The sequence below is a fragment of the Stegastes partitus genome, unplaced genomic scaffold (assembly GCF_000690725.1).
Source record: "Stegastes partitus isolate 25-593 unplaced genomic scaffold, Stegastes_partitus-1.0.2 Scaffold422, whole genome shotgun sequence".
Taxonomy (NCBI): domain Eukaryota; kingdom Metazoa; phylum Chordata; class Actinopteri; family Pomacentridae; genus Stegastes; species Stegastes partitus.
In genome coordinates this window covers 289,588-308,559 of record NW_007578153.1, presented here as the reverse complement: position 1 = coordinate 308,559, position 18,972 = coordinate 289,588, and the positions used below count along the sequence as shown (strand labels likewise).

The 18,972-nt window shown below is 40.4% G+C and overlaps 1 protein-coding gene across 1 annotated transcript in view; it reads left to right on the top strand.

Moving 5' to 3' along the window:
- trappc9 (trafficking protein particle complex subunit 9) overlaps window positions 1-18,972 on the top strand; it is a 254,895-nt gene that overhangs the window by 76,887 nt on the left and 159,036 nt on the right. Inside the window, exon 13 of the mRNA XM_008285913.1 lies at window positions 5,330-5,482. Within this exon, the coding sequence (XP_008284135.1) occupies window positions 5,330-5,482 (153 nt within the window). The remainder of the gene's footprint in view (window positions 1-5,329; window positions 5,483-18,972) is intronic.

Sequence of the window (18,972 nt, the reverse complement as noted above, 5' to 3'; positions counted from 1 at the left end):
TCGCACTTAAAAACACTTGAAGTGACTTTAGAGCCTTTTCCTGTCTTTCTCAGTGATGAGCAGTAATAGCAAGCTCACCAAACTCTTTGGTTATGTCCACGACCTTCAGTGAACTAGTTACTGCCTAGACGACTAGTGCATCAGCTATTCTAAATTAGTATTTATTTTTTTAAAACTTTTTTTTTGCAATGTGGTAGAAATTATCAGGACCATTTGGAATGTTGTAGACACTCAATTTTCTCAGAATTGTTTTGGACAATTTTCATTTAAAAGTAAAAATGCAAAACATTGAAATACGTCAAATGTATCATTAGCACCTCAAACACAACATCTGACTGTCCGTTATCACTTGTTTATGGCTTTTCCATCCAGAAGAAACCTATTCGTCAACTAAATTAACTATGAATTAAAATTTGACATGGGTATAAGTCATTTTGGGGTTATCTGTATACTGTGTGTGATTCTATGCTTTGTCTGCATGTGTGATCACGAAGCAGGAGGTCTTTGATGCAGGAATAACAAGGCAACATGCAGCAGTGTCACAGTGTAGCACCATGGTGACAGGACTTGCCTTCCCTGGTCATCATATTACTTGTTCCCACCTGTCGGCGCCTCCTTAGTCACAACCTACTAGTGGCTTTCGACAGGCCGCCGTTGAGAGCCTCTCTGAAGCCCGTTGCACTCTCTATGGGAGCTGAATGAATAAAAGATGAGAAGAGTCACAATAGGAAGACATCTGTGGCAAAACAAACAAAACATTACTCTTTCTACCATAGCATAGACACAGCCATCTTGGAATATGAGACAGGAGTTCTCAAATAAATATTTATTCGTGGTCTGTAGATAACAAAAACAGGCTCCTAATACAGTAATCTATTGTGTTAGATTTAAATAAGAGTAAACATAAACCGAGTTGTCTTTGAATAGCATAAAATGAGCTGCCGTCAGACCTTTTGTTCATCGCTGCCACTTTATTGCGCTCTATAGATATAACCATCAGCTCAGTAAAATTGTCCTCTAAAGTACTTTTATGCACATTCATATCAAATGTCTCGTAAGGACAAAACACCTTCCTCTGCACATCCCGTATAAAAGGAAAATAGGGGATTAATGTTGCTTCAGTGGTTTTGTCACTGTGAGTAGGGCTGGCTGTCAGCTGCCCGTGCAGACGTTTTTTTATTGGACAACATCGGAATCCTTGTGATGACTGTGTATTTGCAGTACCAGAGTCGCCTGATGTGGAATAAGACATTTGTGTTTCTTCTGTGTATGTCAGGAATCCCTCATCCTGTTTCTGCAACACGGCTATCGTTTTCATACTTGAATAAGAAACCAAAATGCTTCCGCTCTTCTGACGTTAGCCGGGCAGGAACTTTCTCTGTAACTGTTTGCTTTCACACAATGTTTATGGAGAAGGATCTCTGTCCAGTTAGGTTAAAAAAAAACATTCTGTTCTCATGACTTTTGCTTTATGAAATATCTCAATACACACAATAGTGCAAATGTGACTACAAATGATGTTCTGGTACTGGTCTTCATCAACAAGAACCAGTGAAGAACGCAATTTTCTTGTTTCTGCAGACATCAGCCCTCTGAACTGCAAGAAGTTTCTGGATGTTTTTGTTTTTTTTTTTTGCTCCTGTCAGATTTTCACTCACTGTGGGCTAATTTTTCACTGCGATATAAAAGTCCTGCGTCTCTATGGAAACAGTGCAACTGTGGCTAGAGGGAGAGGAAACTCAAAAATCTATTAATCATAAACAAGAAAAAGTGAAAGTTTTTTTTTTTTTTTTATATAAACATAAACTAGAATACAGATGTCCAACATTATTCCAAGTGTACCAGTACTATAAAAACATGGTGGCTCCACATGCTATAGATGTACATTTTTAAAACCTTGACTAACTCATCATATCAACTCTGGACACATCTTTCACTGTGCTGCATGGACCTTTCAACAACTTGCTCCTCTCTATACCGTTTTAATACATTTTATCACTCGAGCATGTTTTATTTTCCTCTTAATCGCTCTAATTTATTACTATACTTCTCTCCTCTCTACTCTATCTAACACAGCCTGCAGCTCACCTGAAAAGGATTTTTGGCACTTGACTGAGTCAAGCAGTCTGTCAGTTCTCAAGGAGCTCAAGATTTTTTAATAGAGTCTGGTGCAAACTATTTATTTTTTAAATTAGACGTAAAAAAAAAAAAAAAAATCACAATTTTAAGCCTAGAAGAAAAAATTTGTTTTGCAAATTATCCATATCAATGTGGACAAGGCCTTACAGTGTGTCCTACAGTTAACCTTTCCTTGTGTCTCCGACATGTGCAAACGATTCTTGCATCTTTCCACTATATTATCAAACTCATGCTCGTCACTTACATCCAATGAGTCGCTGCATAGACATTTATACAGATTTTAATTTTGTGTTATATGGCAAATCCTGCCACCAGCAATGAATAATAGCATAGCAGGTTTCTATCTTTTTTTTTTTTTTTTATCAGTAAACTAGCTTCCGCCTGATCGTGTAATATGTTTCTAACTGGTGGTTTATTCAGTTTTGGGTTGGTTTTCAACTAGCAGCATTGTCCTACTTGACTTTCTCTTCCTCTTAAACCTCACACCACCAGCAGGTCAAAGTTACTATCAAACCCACGCATGCACTGAATTATCTTGATATTCTCCCAATGGAATGACACAAAGTGTCCAGACATTCATATTCCAGTCAGGATGAATTGTAATAACTTTGATGATCGTCTTTTAACATCAACATTTAAACATTTTCATTTGTTCATTACTTGGGCTTGTTACAAAACACCTGTAATACTAATTGTTAGCACCCTAAACTAAGATTCTGAACATGGAAAAGAGAACATTAACAATATTCCCATGGTAGCATTGACAGTGTAAGGATTTAACTATTCTACTTTTAGAATTTAGCTTAAACTACAAGGCTGCCTGCATGGCTGCAGTCTTTGTCCTGCTCACCAACACTAACGTGAAATAAATCTATCAATGTGATTCGCTGAGCTGAATTAGATGCATTTGAAGCAACTGTAGCTGAGATAGGAGATCTCAAATGCTCTTTATCAGCGTCATCTTAATTAGGCTCAAAAACCGTGCACATGAAAAGCAGCGTGATGCGAGTTCAGAGCAGCATCCACGAGCAGAAAACCGTGCTGTGTGCACAAATGCGGCTCTGCGAGCAGAGAACTGCGACGATGCAAGCTCAGCTTACCACAAAATCAACTGTTGAGACTTTGGAGGAAGGACAGTGGCTCATAACTCTGCTCTTTGATTGGTCGCTTGAAACAGCCAGTCTGCAGCCTGTTTCAGATCCACAAATATTAGCATCCAAATGTAGACTACTAAAGACGCTAGCAATGGTAAATGTACTCATTATGTAGAATGGTTTATGCCCGAATAATGTATATTATATTACTTGATTGTAATTTTGTCACTTTAGCTTTGAAGCTTGTAAAGATGAAATACATTTTTGCATTTATTGCTGGTTAGTTTGTAAATTTCCTCCCACATGGGAATCATTAAGTTTTCATCTTAATTCAGTGTTAAGGCTTTACTGCAGCACTTTTCAACCATAATAGGCTACATCATAATTTACCTGTTGGCTATATTTTGTATTATTGATCTAAATATACAAAGAAAATAGTATTTTAAGTTATAAATTAGATGCAGAGTATAAAGTGTAGGGTTAGCCTTAGATCAGAGTTGAATGGCGATGTAAAGTGGCAGAACAGTCCTGAAGTAAAGTACTCGCAACCCAGAATTGCACCGCAGTACTTGAGGAAACATACGTAGTTACTTTACACCACTGCTCAATCATGAGTTCTTGATCAACCCCTTCATTATGTAACTACATGTTTAAACCTTGTTTTCTCTGTTTTATAAGTGGTGGAACATGTTAACTGTTGAAGCAGGTATCTTTGGTTACTCTAACTCACAAATTAAAGCTTCCGACGTATTGCAGGACTACTGTCTAGTTTTGGCTAGGTGTACCTAATAGACTGGGAATGTATTGTCCTTGGTCTGCTTTGTGTACACCTGTCATTGTGAATATATTTCCGGTTACACAGGGACTCATTGGTTCTGATTTGTGTCTGTTTCATACCTTAAAGCCCTGCTGCAGTGCCCCTTACGCTCTCAACAGATGCATTACTGGGGAAGAAAGAAAAGAAAATGTAATCATAGCCAAAAACACAAAGTGCAGACGGCGTTTGAAATAGAGGAAGTATCATATCTGCTCTGAAATGATCTCCGTATTGTATTTAAGAATAGCACTAGTCTCTGGATATTACTTAAAATAAGGTGTGAAAGATTTCTCAAAAGTCACTGTGGCTTCCATTTCTTGTGACTCATAATGAAGTTGTGTGATGATCCACAATCCTGGCTACCTGTTGAATTACAAGGCCTGATGTCGCATATTCAAATGAATGTCTTGTCTTTTTTTTCCTGACTGAGCCCAATGTCTTTTAAGCCATTTCCCCATTGCCTCACTCTCTGTTCCCTCTCTCTCTCTCTTTTTTCTCTTTTAATTCACCGCAAGAAGCTCTGACTTTATGAATATTTAAAGTGGAGCGTTATTCACAAAATCTTTATTTAATGCTGCCTGCATTCACATCCTCTTAGAGGATTTTACAGGCTTTGGTTATGAATCAAGAAGGGATGTGTAAACTGTTGTTCTTTCAGCGAGCTTGCATCTGCTCGCTGTTGCTGCAGTCCCGCAAAGCAGGAGTGGCTCACCTGCACAGACGGAGCACATGCTTTATTCAGGTGGTGTATCATTCATTTGGTGCTTCTGGCTGAAGTGGATGCAGCTGAGTCATTCGTCTCAGGTAAAAGAGGTTGGAGGCATAAATTAGAGCGTCAGCTCTAGTGACGGGCACCCGGGGACTCGTCGGTAGGAGACCAATCAGCAGCTTTGTTTCTCTTAAAAGCACATTGCAAAAGAAACATCATAGTAACACTGGTATCCTTTGTGTTGTGCAACCCGCAGCACGTACAATCGGATGCTCCTCTCTTTTTCTGCCCGTCTCATTTAGTAGAAACCACACAAGACAATAACCACCGACCGAAAGTGAAGTTTTCTGCAAAGTGCTTACGTGTGCACGTTGCCTTCAGGTGGCTGCAACCACAACAGTGTCATTCTGTTTTCTTTGACCAAAAATATTTGCATTCAAAAACAGTACGTTGCTCATTTGGCAGATCTTATCCCAATAGGACTCATTATGCATCAGAAATTCCTCAGTATATAGTTTCTAACATTTTTAAAAATTGAAATATGTATTGTTTTCTCTTGTGTGTGTGCAGAGAAAGTGTTTGGAGAATTTGTGAGCTGGGAGCTGGAGGACGCTCTGTCACACCTGCCTCTAAAGCCTGGCCAGGCTGTGACACTGACCGTCTGCATCAAAGTCAAGCTGGACTTCTCTGGTCAGGAAAACCTGCTGCAGGACCTCAATGATGGTGAGTGTGCACAGAAAGTCAACATTTTAACCCCAGTGAAAACCCAATGCCTTTACCATCTGTCAATGTAAACTGGCTGTTGAATATATTAGAATGTCCCTCTGGATAAATCCAATATACGGCTGCAGAGTGTTTACTTAAAGGATGCTACGTCCATGTGTAGTAGTTTACACATACTGCATCAGTGTTCATTTGAAAAATTCACATTTTATCAAATCATAATTGCGAGTGAAACTGCAAATGACAACATCACTACATCCAAAAAACATTAGTAAGCACTAATGAATGCCTATAAGAGAAAGATGTCTTAGCTTTAATAGTTTCAAAAATAGGGTGTAGGTTCATGAAAATCTCAAGGATTATGTTTTTAGGGAATGGGGCACGCAATTTTTATGTTTTGCAAATGGGCATGTCCCTGTTTGATATGGATCTGACACGATGAAATACCAGATGTAGCTACTAAATTGGACGTTTTATTACTGAAGGCCCCGGGTTAAAAATGTGGATTTTATGAGCTAAAATTATTGCTATTATGTTAATGGATGTTTACTTGAGGAAATGAGACTTAATTTTGGCCTGTCGTCAATGTCTCGGCTGATGTCACTTGCTGTCACAACTGATGTTTGTGAAACAGTGTAAGCGACAGTCAGCCCTCGCTACAAAGTGGTGCACAGCATGTATTTTTGTATTTTGCCAATAACTCTCTCTGATCTCAGTTACATGGCTGTACTCAAATAGTTTTTTTTTTTTTTTCGCAATGACATTCTAATTATCACTTGAATGTGCAAATGAATAATTGGGTTGTCGAGCCCATGTGTAGTAAAGAAAAGCTGCAACATTAGCAAGCTGACATGGTCAAAATAGCACAACACTATTAATTGATCTATCAACTGTTTAGCTGATCAATTAACTTATCTAAATGAACTATTTTCCTCCAAAACAGCAAAATTACCAACTTCCTAATTCCCTGTTTTTGACAAACTGTACGTCACTGGTACGCTACAGTCCAGTGGCGGCTGGTGAAAACTTTTGTTGGTGGGGGGGCGCAGTCTGCAAATAACCTTTAATTTAAAATCAGAAATTAGAATATGAGTTACATCAGACACATCGATTTACAGGAATGCATATTGTCCTTTACCTTTGGAGGATGTTCTAATCATAATTTAACATTATCAAGACTGACCAGAACTAAATTTTAAAAACCATTCATCAAACTTTTATCATTATTTAAAGGATGTGTACAAACTCAAAACACATAAATAAAAACACGATTCAGGGCTCCAGATGAACTTTTCATTGGTAGCACCAATATGACCCACTTTCTCCTTTTGTTGCTCCTCCTACCTGGTCAAAGGCAAAACATATGACTTGCTGAACATTTTCTTATCGACTGACACTACGATTTACTGATGCTCCTGAACGCCCCACATTGCCGACTGCGGTAGCTGCTGTTGGTGGTTGTGGTGTGTACTCTGACAGGTGTGTGACCAAAAATGACTTTACAAATAATAAACTAGGGCGTTCTCATGTCAGATTTGTTTGAGGTTAAACCCAGTTACATGTATTCTACATGCAGTCTTCTTTATGAGAAGTCTTTTCTCCATTGACAGCAGGCCGATGCATTAAGCCGTCACAACTGTAGCTGTCATTTAGTAGAAGAGGAGGGGAAAGGCCGTGTGACGGTGTCAGAAAGCGCAGTCGTAAGAACGTCAAAGGACAGTTTTGATGTCCAACCACAGAAGACAAAAGCAAATGAAGACAAAATTAATTGGCTTACAGCAAAAGTGGACGGATCCAGGACGCACTGAGCTGCGCCCCGTGAGAAAGTCTGCAGCTGCCAATCAGAGCCCGGGCCGAGGTCACATGATCATGAAAAGTTTTTCGAGCTACGTATGTCATGTGGCCGCGCCCCGCATCCAGGAAATGTAGAATTAGTAAACACACAGTAAAGACTAATATTAAATCTGTTAATTATGCAAATATTGTTAATACAGCAAAAGAACACGACCGTTATTATTAATTTTATTATTATTTTGTTATAAATAATTCAAATTTAACTTTACATTTGAGAACTATTTTTTATCTGGTCAGTAGTAGTGGGGGGGTTATTATTCTGTATTAACCAGCCGCCACTGCTGCAGTCCATTCACGTTTCTTTTAAACCCTTTAACAAAACGGTTGGTCTGTGTATAAGGCAAAGTACAACATGTACGCAGATATTTTACATGCACTGAGCAGCTTAAGGAACTAATTTTATTTTTATTGTACAATTTTTCTCTGGCCTTGCAAGTAGCTACGAAATTTATGAACGCATAACAGCTTTACTTTACGTGTTTAGTGAGTTTGTCAGACAATGCTATAAAATCGGTATTTTAGCGCTGCAGAGCAGCAACTTGGAAGTGACTGCTGGTTAACTTGAAGTCTTGACGAACTACATTTCAGTCACTGTTTCATACTCGTTCCATTGTCTGACAACAGGAATTGAAAGATGTGAAAATGAAATAAACCTGTTGGGAATTCAGCTGAATGAAAATCCAGTATGTGTGAGCACAGAGAGCAGGAGAGAAGTGGACAGATGTGCCGTCTTTATGTGTTCTCTTTATGCGCTTGTACCTCTGGAACCTTTAAAGCTTTGGAGTCTTTTACACAAGTCTGGACCAAGTTGGACTCTTGCTGCCGTCAGTGTCATTAATTATGCAGAATAATCACGGTAGCCCTGGATTTAATCAACTTTCTTATTAGCCAGTAGTGATTTATCAATGTATCAGGATTGGGACGTCTCTGCTTGCAGATCTAGGAATATAAATAAGGGTTTTCTGTTATTATGTCACAGATTTCTTCATTGAACCATACGTTTCTCTTCCTTATGTAGATTGTACCAGATGTAGATTATAGATGTAGGTACATTACACACAGGTTTCTCCTCCCCTTCCACTACTAATACGTTAACATATACCAAACAAAGCAACAACCGCTTTCGGGCAGCAACTCACCGCACTAAGAATTTCCCATTTTACATAGGATTTGGATCATGCAGTAAGGCAGTAAGGCCCCTGCTACATTTTTCAGTGAATTGTCCATTTTTGCTCATCTCGCTACGTGCAAATGCTCCAACAAAACCATCAGTATTGTGAGTGGACACCGTCGTCGCACACAAACAAGCCAGAACGTTTTTCCCCCCTGTAGCTCAGTGCTGCTGAGTGGGTGACATTATTCTTGTACTGTCTTCAACAGTTCACCAATAGGTGTCATTCTATTGCTTGGACTTTGGAAAACTGTAATTTGACATTTTCCATTATTTCCTAACATTTTAATTGAATTGAATTAACTGAATTGATAAAAAAGTATTTGTAAGAATAATCAGTTCTGTGGCGGATCGTAGTGGAAACACACATCCTCCACCAGGTGAAGTTATACACATGTTGGTTGCAGAGATGAGCACCACTGTACTCTTGTTCCAGGGATTCTGCCTGCCTTATTTAATATTCAGCAGTAATAGGAGAGAGGTCTCAAGGTCTCCACACCTCCATTTCTCTCCCTGCTTCTGGCTTCCGCACTTCAACTGCCTGGATTTCCTCTCTTCTAATTCTTATTCCTGGTTTTAAAAAATAGTCTGACCTTCTCCCCTACGTCGCAGCTCATCCATTGTGCTCCTTCTCCAGTCTCTCTCATAGTTCATGCTCAGCCTTCTTTCTTTCCTGTCTCGCTCCCGACCGCTCTGCCTCCTCCTTCAGACTGTTGAACCTCTTCACTACAGGCTCTATGGGTTGATAAATATTAATGAGCGATCAATATGGACCTGCTCCTGCACCGCTGAGATTTGACTTTGCACGCGCGCGTTTGTGCGCATTTGCACGTGAATCCAGACGACCGGGAAAGCGAACGCACACGATGCCGCGTGTTTGTCTCGGTCCCAGCGCCTCTCTCCTTATGAGGTCATTTAAGCGATACTGTTTCCATGTTTTAATTAGCCGAGCAATAATCGAGGCCCTGAATTAAGGAGATAAGACATGTTTTCCTCTAAACAGCAGCTCTGAATGCAGTTGTTATGGTGACGTGGTGGGATGCAGTTTTTTTTTGTAAACGCATTTGATGCTATCTAACACTCTAATACGTTATTGTAATCACATTAATATTGTTGTGTTAATATACTGATGAACCTATTTCCTTAAAGTGGCTGCTTGGCTTTGCTTTCTGTCTGTTCTTCTTTGTGCTTCAAGATTCCTAAGTTCCACCGTTTTGCTAATTAAACTGTAAAATCTTGATTATCTTCGGCACCGCTGCTGCATTCAACAGTGGATCAGTTGTATTCCTCAGCCAGCACATGTGGTCACATACATTTTAATGGTGCCACATTGTAGTATATAACTCATTGTGTAATGCATGAAGCAGCTGGCTCATGTTGTTGTTTTTAAGAAATAGTTTGACGCTTTTGAAAATCTGCTTTTTGGCTTTTTAGCTAAAAATAAACGTTCTCAATAAAATTAACAATAATCATGTTATTAATTTTAAATTGAACAACAGTGTTAGAAGTTGTTTTATTTAGTGATCGTACGTGCAGCCTAATTATAGCGAACAACGTTTGTTTATAACAGACAAAGGTTTACATACTGACTGCACTTTTCCACTGTAGTGAAATTGCAGGTAGGTGTATCGATTGTTCCAGCTCCTACTTTCCTTCCAAGGTTTTTCTCTCCACAAACAATGATTTACTTGCCATTTATAGTAATTCTTTGTGGAATAATCTACCCACTGGCCATGTTGTTGCATTTTCAAAACAAGTCTAATTAGCTGTCGTCGTGCACGGCAGAGTATAATGTAAAAGAAACATTTTATTGGTCTTAAACAAATGAACACAACAAAGAAGGATGCATGTCATTGTTCAATCTTTGGTTTTCCACACTGCACAGAATAGCTCAAGAAAAGAATTAATCACATCATTCTGACATCACACACACACAATATGTTTGTATAGTCATTGTATTTTGACACAACTTAATAGATGAATGCATTCTTTCAACGTGTCCCACCTTCTGGGTACAATATAATAAACTAGGCAATTGGCAGTCTCCATCACATTGTACATTTCGTGCTAAAGGCCTCCATTTGGTGGAAAATTTCCCAAATTTCTTAACAGCACCAAGGAGTGAACGGTAAATAGACTGTTTATCCAAAGTGCCGTACAGTCTTTCTCTCATGTGCATTAGGTGGCAAACTCCCTTGCAAGGCCCTTGGTCCCACCATCGGGAGGCATTTGTGGCTTCAGAGTTTTGCTCAAGGACATTTTGACGCATGGACAGGAGAAGCCACCAACCCTGCTATTAGTGGATGACTCACTCCACCTTCTAAGCCCCGGCCACCTGTAGAAAACAAGAAGAGAGCACTGTGTGACTGGCAAAAAAAGGAACTTTTCTTTACAAATGCTAACAGTGGAAGCTGGAAGAACAAGGAAAAGTAACACATTTATCCTCCACTAGCAGTTACCAGGGAAAGGGCCATTAGCAAAAGCCTTGTTATGAAATTAGCCAACGGAATCATCAATGTATTCTCCTATGGGAATAATTCAGAATTATGGGAGACATGCTTTGCTCTGGTGCTACGTTTAAACATGCTAGGGCTTTTCTGTGTGGCCTTTCCTCTCAGTGCAAAGCCATAGATGGGAGAATAATTGGTGATTCTGGCTGTAGGTGTGAGTTTCTCTTTCTGTTAGCCCTGTGGTGGATGGGCAGAAGTGTCCAGGGTGACACTTGGGATAAGCTCCAGTCCCCTATGACCCTCTACAACAGGGGTGTCGAACTCCGGTCCTCGAGGGCCGCAATCCTGCATGTTTTAGATGTTTCTCTCTTGCAACACACCTGATTCAAATGATCAGGATCGTTATCAGGCTTCTGCAGAGCTTGATGATGAGCTGATCATTTCAATCAGGTGTGTTGGAAGAGGGAAACATCTACAACATGCAGGATTGCGGCCCTCGAGGACCAGAGTTCGACACCCCTGCTCTACAAGATGAGGCAAGTCCAAAAGAGTTAATCAAAAGTACCTGTGTTACATACATTATGGTGGGCACTGGTAGGTGTTTAGTATTTTTCCATGGACCCTAATCTGGAGCAGAGAGCAAACATCTCATTCAGTGTCAAACAGCAGCCAGGATGGGACTAACTTCATGTGAAGGCTCATCATTGGTGAGTAGAGGTGGGTCTGCAGCTACCACTGAGAGACCAAACAGCAGCAAGAGCCCACTGTCTCCAAAACCAAACCGGTTCAAGAGCTCACCAGGATACGGTTACTTAGTGGGAGTGAATCCCCTGGGTTGGACTGTCAAGCCAGAGTTCCACTGTAACGTTCAGAGGTGTCTGAGGGCAATTATTCGGTGCAACTGACTGGAACTTGATGTCATGTGGATGCTCCAATGCGCTGGGCATCTACTCACAGCACAGTGTTTACAGATGTGTGTTTTTTTTAAATCTAAATAACACAATCGTGACCTCCCACATTGCCTACTCGCCACATTTGGCTGCCTGGGCCTTCTTCCTCTTCCCCAAAATGGAATTCAAGATTAAGGTTTGCTGCTTTGACTCAGTTTACGATATTCTTGAATCATCTTAGGTGAGACAGGGACATTACAGGTGTTGCAGCAACACCAGAGACAGGGATGGCACAACGGTTTTATTGAGTCTGTTTTTTTGTTATTTATAGGCATGACTTGTCTCTTTTTGATCAATGGCCTTGGCTAATAGACGGCTCCATACATATTGGTGTCTTGTGAATGGTTAGATTATACCATCTATGCAGATGTTTTGCCTTTTGGACAGAGCTAACCTAGATTTTTCCAGCATTTACGCTTAGCCAGCATAAACTCTATACATGGCGTCACAGCTGTTGCTCTTTCTAAAAATGTGAGCAGCTCCATCTTCCTCATTATGTCGAGCGATTCCTTGTCAGATACCTGGAGTGAATACGATTGTCTGATGAAATACACATGACCAGCTGTTTCTGCTGCCTTTGTTTACAGCAATTACAACAACAAATCAAATTTCAACAAGATACTGAAATTTAAAAATGCTCCCCTTATCAGTCAGTCCATTGTTACAGATGCATTTAATTGAAATCTTTTGCCGGTGTGAATATTTATTGTCCTTGGTAGCACCAGGTTGGTCAATACAATAAGCCATGAATGAAAATGGAGTTGATAAAAACCCCCAATAACAAAATCTGTAGCTGACTGTGGGTATGTGGCTGACTGTGAATGGGGATGTGGATGCATGTGAATGAATGCCCCCGCTTTGCCCAGGTGAAAAGGTCTACACTCTCTTTGTACTTTCAGACCTTCTCTCTCTCCAGCTGCACAGCCTGAGGATAAATGATAGCTGACAGCCTGTGCAGTGTGTGTCAGGGCCTCTCTGATGTGCATGTTGCCGGTGCATTGTGTTAACATCAGCGCTTCTCTATATTTAATATAAGTGTAAGCTCCGATGTCCAGTAGCCCTCCCATGACCAAGGTTTGGCTTTTAGTATGTATCATGCTGCGCTGAAGGTGGCCATTCGTCTATGTGTGACTCACACCTTTCAGAATGTTGAAAGTCACATAACTTCTCATTAATGGAACTTTTACACTTCACTAATTATGGACTATATATATTGATTAGGCCGTATTTACATGCGCGTTGCAGACAAAGTCACTCCATCACTCTTAGCTATCTGCACTGCACTCAGTGTCCTTTTGTGTTTCAGCTGAGGCAGAAGGGGCAAATCAGACAAGGCCACAGAAAACAGCGCAGAGGGAACATTCAAAACAGGCCGAGTCTCATTGATTTATCCTCCGACAAGTTTATCCCTAATTCTAAGTCCAGCTCGAGACCGAGACGCCATAACTCAGGATCAGATGGGTGTGATGTCATCACTCAGGACTAATGGGCCTTGACTTACAGCGCGCTTTATTGTGTTAAATGGTGTGAGTGTCATATCTAATGACAGTGCTACTGCCTACATTAATGTTGCGGCTGTCTTTGAAGACAGCACCTCGTACAGCAGTCGCCGTCTGCAACTGAATCAGAGAGGAGACACAAGAAACACATTATACCAACATGAATTAAGGAACTCAAACAGAGAGGAGGAATGGTTCAGAAGCTCTGTTGAAGGCAGTGTTTGTCCTCAGCCAACACCAGTGAGAGAAGGCACTGCTGTCCTACTTGTGTAGTTTGCTTTAAATGACTTAACTTTCTGCTTAGACCAGCAGACATAGCCCTTAGGAACACTTTCTGAAGTAAGAACCTGTGATGTTTTCATGTTACATTTCTATTTTGCTTCTCTCTCTTGTCAGTTGACACGACACAGCAGTTAGTTAACCTGTAGCCTTTCATAAAAGCTTTTATATTTGCTGTTGTAAACGGCTGTTTTTCCCATGGGGGGGAAAAGTCTTTGTAGCACAAACCCACTAACGGATCTTTATGGCTGCGGGAGCGGCCTGATTTAGAGCCAGTTAATTCTTGTGAGGTATCAATATGTTTATTTTACAGCTTACCCATTAAACTGTTCCTCTGACTTAACAGCTAGTGCATGCAAATGATGTTTTGTTTTTCCTGGCATTTTTGTCAGTTACAAAGAATTTACCAGCAGTATTAGCAGAATCCTAATTAAGATAATTTAGTCTGACTTTGATTTTGAAAACAAGACATACAAGGTGTGTCAGAAAGGTTTCAGGACTGGTGTCACAAAAGATATATTTCAAATCCAAACTACAAACTACAAGTTTTCCCCTTTGAAGTAATCCCTCTAGAGTCTAGCACACTTTCCCAGCCTTCTCTGCCTTCACGCCGCCATGCGCTCCTGGAAGGATTCTTCTGGGGTCCTCCTCAGCTCTGTCGTCACAGCCATCTTGATGTCTTCAACACAGGGCCCCTTGATGACCCCCTTGAGCTTAGGTTGTCCTGCCGTAACTTTCACCTCTTCTCGCGCACTGAACGAAGCAAACGCCGCAGGATTTCTTTGTAGACGTGCTGGTTGATCGTCTGAAGGGGAAAACTTGTAGTTTGGGTTTGAAATATATCTTTTGTGACACCAGTCCTGGAACTTTTCTGATACACCTCATATACAGATTTATCATTTGGATAATTTGCCGCTAAGGTCTTGTCCATATGTACACTTTTTTTTACTTTTTGTTGTTTCTACATGTAGCTTTTCCTGTGTGTGTTCTTTCCTTTTGTCCACATGCAAATTAAATTTTGAAATTGAATCAATCCAAAGAAAGCTTTAAAAAAACTTCTTCCAGGATGTGTTTGCAATGAAGAGTTAGCTTCATTTTTTACACAAAGCAATTGTGTGCATTGGGCAACATAGTGCTGGTGCCGACCTTGCTAACAGGACTTTTAGCATGTTTACACATAATTATACAGTTACAGAGAATTTAGATTTAGTCAGCGCATATGATTTCCCCCGTTTTTTTGTATTCACTATTGTTGATAGCCAAATGAAACCGGTAATAACTGGTTTGCTGGTCTCAGCTGCACCTCAGTTGTGTTTCCATTTGGACACTGATATTTTAGTATTTTAGCCAGATTCAATATGAGACGATGAAAATGATCTCTTATCTTGATATTCTGACAATACATAGCTGCAATACTGTCAAAATGTTAAAAATTATACCCAGCTCAGGTCAAAGAGTTCCTCTTGTTGTAGTCTGAAACAAATAGATGGAGAACTGAGCAATTATCAGCATTGTTAGACGTGGCAGACAAAAAAAAAAGAACGCCAGTAACAGAAACCTCTATTAACTCACTTAACATAAAATCATAAAAAGGAAAAAGACCAGCGTTGGACAATGTTTGACATGCGATAGCTCAGCGGAACAATGCAGCATTGTGTGAAAGTACCAAGGTTTTACTGAGGGGAACACACGCTGGAAGATGTAAAATAAAAATGAATAGCGGTTATTTAGTCGAATCAAGTTAAACGCCACCCGGATTGCTTTACGCCAGCCGTTTGTTACTCCTCTTAAAAACAGAGCAGGTGTTTGTCGGCGGTTTCCCTCTGACTTTAATGGAGCATCCAGACCGACTGGAATGGCTTTCAGTAATTATGGTAATCATGTGTTCAGATCTTTATATATTACCCTACAGAGTCATGCTCATCACGTAGCCGCATTCCTCCCCCTTCTCTCTGTACGGCTAATAGAAGCATAATGATGTTCTTACAGTTTCAGTGTTGCATGTCAGCTCGGAATGACTGTAGTTTTGAAACAACTTAAAACCATATTATCTTTTATGTCACGGTCTGAATTTGATGAATTGGGTGTTTTAATGTAGAGTAGTTTTACTCACAGTTATGAAAAATTGAGCTGTTCATCTTTTGCTGGTATGGTTCATATTAAATGAGAGTCGTGTCCAGCGGTGTTTGGTGTTTGACTTGCATTTTCCATCCTCGTGATGATTCTCTCCCCTGAACAGGATATTGAATGTTTACACTGCAACACTTCACATTTCCCATATTTATAAGACGTGTCTATCTTCCAGGAAAAAGCCTTGTAAATGTGAGTGCGGCCGACAAAACGGAGATTCACAGAATTTCGGGGTCGTCCAGATCTGCTCTTATAACGGTGCTAGTGACGCTCCCAAGTCTTGCCGTTCTGTTCAACCACTGGCACCAGGGTGGTCTATGATAGAAATGCTGAGCTCACCCGAATCTCCCCGAGGCTGTTAGACGGAAAACGAGACAGATACTGATTGGAAGGTGGGTGTAAAGGAGGGGATGATTGTGAGCTGTGCCATCGTTAATCACGCCAGCCATTACTCACGCGGTCCCTTTGCCACAGGACACGACGAGTCATGTGTATCTCCTGAAACAGGCTGCATACCATAATGGAGGATTCAGTTCATAAAGTCTGGGAGCGTCTGTATTTTTGGTTCTTTCCTTTCCCCCTGCCACTCCGAGTCTGCGTCCAGATGCATATCTGAACCGTTAAACAGCAGGGCAGAGAGAATGAGACAAGGGCGAACAACAAGAGGAGATTGTTGTCACCGATTCAATTATATAACACCGTTTCACAGCCTAAGTCATCTCAGGGCACTTCGCTTAGTAAGGTTAGGACCTTGCAATATTTATTATAGAGAGAGACCAAACGAATGCAATGATTCCCTTTGAGCATTGTTGGATTTGTTGTGCAGTGACATGACAATTTCTAAAATGTTCATGCTGTTAAAGTCCCTTTACACTGTGTTTTCACAATGTTCTATTAAATTTCACAGTTGTGGGAGATACTTGGTGAAAACATTTTGTACTGAGACACATTTACCAAAACTGACTTCAGCTGTTGTGACCAAAACTGGCATTCTGACGCTTGGTTGGTTTGTTTGGAAGGCTGCAGCTTTTTTTTTTCATACTAACACCAAAAGGCTTGAAATCACCCAGAATAGAGGAGACCATTGCAATTTTTGTTTTCATGCACCATTTTTGAATTATGTTTAAAGTTTGACTAAAGCTGTTTTTGTTTGTTCTTCTGCACAGAGACATTATGGCGGCAATGCAGCCCCACCTCAGACAATAAAATGGCTACCATGAATATTTTCCTACTGTCAAATATAATATATGAAAATAGTGCACAATGTGAAAGGGGTCACTAACAAGTTTCAATCAACTCAGAATTACACTTGAAACTACAGCTCCTCATGTCTTTATATGGCTTTAAGGTGTGTTTTAGCTAATTTTATAAGCTGTCTGGCCACCGACTGTCCTGTTTTGTTGAACTCTTGCAAATGTCAAAAGGTTGCTTTTGGCCGCAGGAGAGAAAAAGCTTTTCACTCAACACAAAGCAGTAGACAGATACTGTTCGTTAAAGCTACTGAGCATTGTGGAGCTTTTAGATGTTCAAAACCAAGATCTTTTCTTCAGGAAGCAATAGTCTGAGTTAATGACATACTCTGGTGAAAGTCAAGTTTTTTTACTTTAACATGATCACTGGTGGTTAGATCTCCGATTCACGTCTCCATTAGAATGCCTGGCATCTTTCTGCGTGGAGTTAGTATGTTCTACCAGTGCAGCGTGGGTTCTCTCTGGGTTCTCCGGCTTCCTCCCACAGTCCAAAAACACGTTGAGGTTAATTGGTGATTCTAAATTGTCTGTAGGTGTGAATGTGAGTGTGCTTGGTTGTCTGTTTCTAAGTGTGGCCCTGTGATAGACTGGTTACCTGTCCAGGGTGTTCCCTACCTTTGCTCTAAGTCAGCTGGGATAGGCTCCAGCCCCCCATGACCCTAGTGAGGATTAAGCGGTGCATAGATAATGAATAGATGGATGGATGTTCATATGGATTAATGCTTCCAGAGTTTTATATGTGGCACACCTGAGGAGCCGATGCTGTCAACTTGAATGGTGGAACTTTCTGTATTATTTTTGTTCTTCAGAATTGCTTTCAAATTCTATCATGTATGGCTCAGTTACTCTAATATTACAACTTGTCATTGCTTTGCAGTTGTCAGTGTGAGTTGTAGGTGAGCTGATGTGTTTGAGTTGCAGTGAGATGAGTGGAAATAGATGCAGGGACTTCATAGATCTGCACATTGTACAGGATGACAGTGTCACTAACTTTGATACACAGAGACAAGCTTTTAGGGTCAAATCAATGTCTGGTGGGGACCTTTGTTAGTGGACTTAGTCTGCTGGCTAAACACAGATTTTAGAATAAATAATCAAGCTGCTCTGCAAATGTTTGCTATTAAGCATTTGTTTTCCAACAAGTACAACGACTTTAAAGCTGACGATATATTAATATTGTGTTCATAACTTGCTGTTGTTGCTCCCAGGTGGCCAAAAAAAAACTTCAAACTTTGGTGTTAACGAACCTGCTGATTACTTTCATCTCTCGGTGAGTAGAGGGCCTGCTGAGTTGTGTGCACACCTTGCTTGGGTCACAGTCCCCTTTATCTGCAGCAGGTGTTTCTTCAATAAACTAATTTGTTCCTGAAATATTTTTAAACTTAGTTTCCTCCTTGGTAACCTGTACCAGATGTAGTTTATTTCAGATACACTACAGCTGGAGACCGCACAACTCCACGTTTTAAAGCAGACCGCTGTCATTTATTTGATACAAGCAAGAGGCAAGAAGAAAATCTGAGTGATCTCTGCACTGACGCATGCATATCTTGGGCTGGTAATACCCGAAAGAAATGGATGAGCTTTAATATAAGGGAACAAGTTGAGCCTATGATTTTGTTTGCTGTGCCGACTGCTTTTTTGTCTATTTTTCTCTGTTCTATAATTTATTATTTTACTAAGAAGCCATCCTGCTTTCTGATCAGCTCACTGTGCACGCAACTTGCTGTTAATTGGCTGTTTGTGCTGTTAATATGAATTCAACACATCCTGTGTTTACCTGCCTTCATGGTAAATTTAACATAATCCACATTTTCACAGCAGTAATTACATCAGTACAATAACATGATCTTTGGAGACAACTCGCTCCGATGCTGACTTTTTCCTTTTTGACATGGGTACTTTCACAA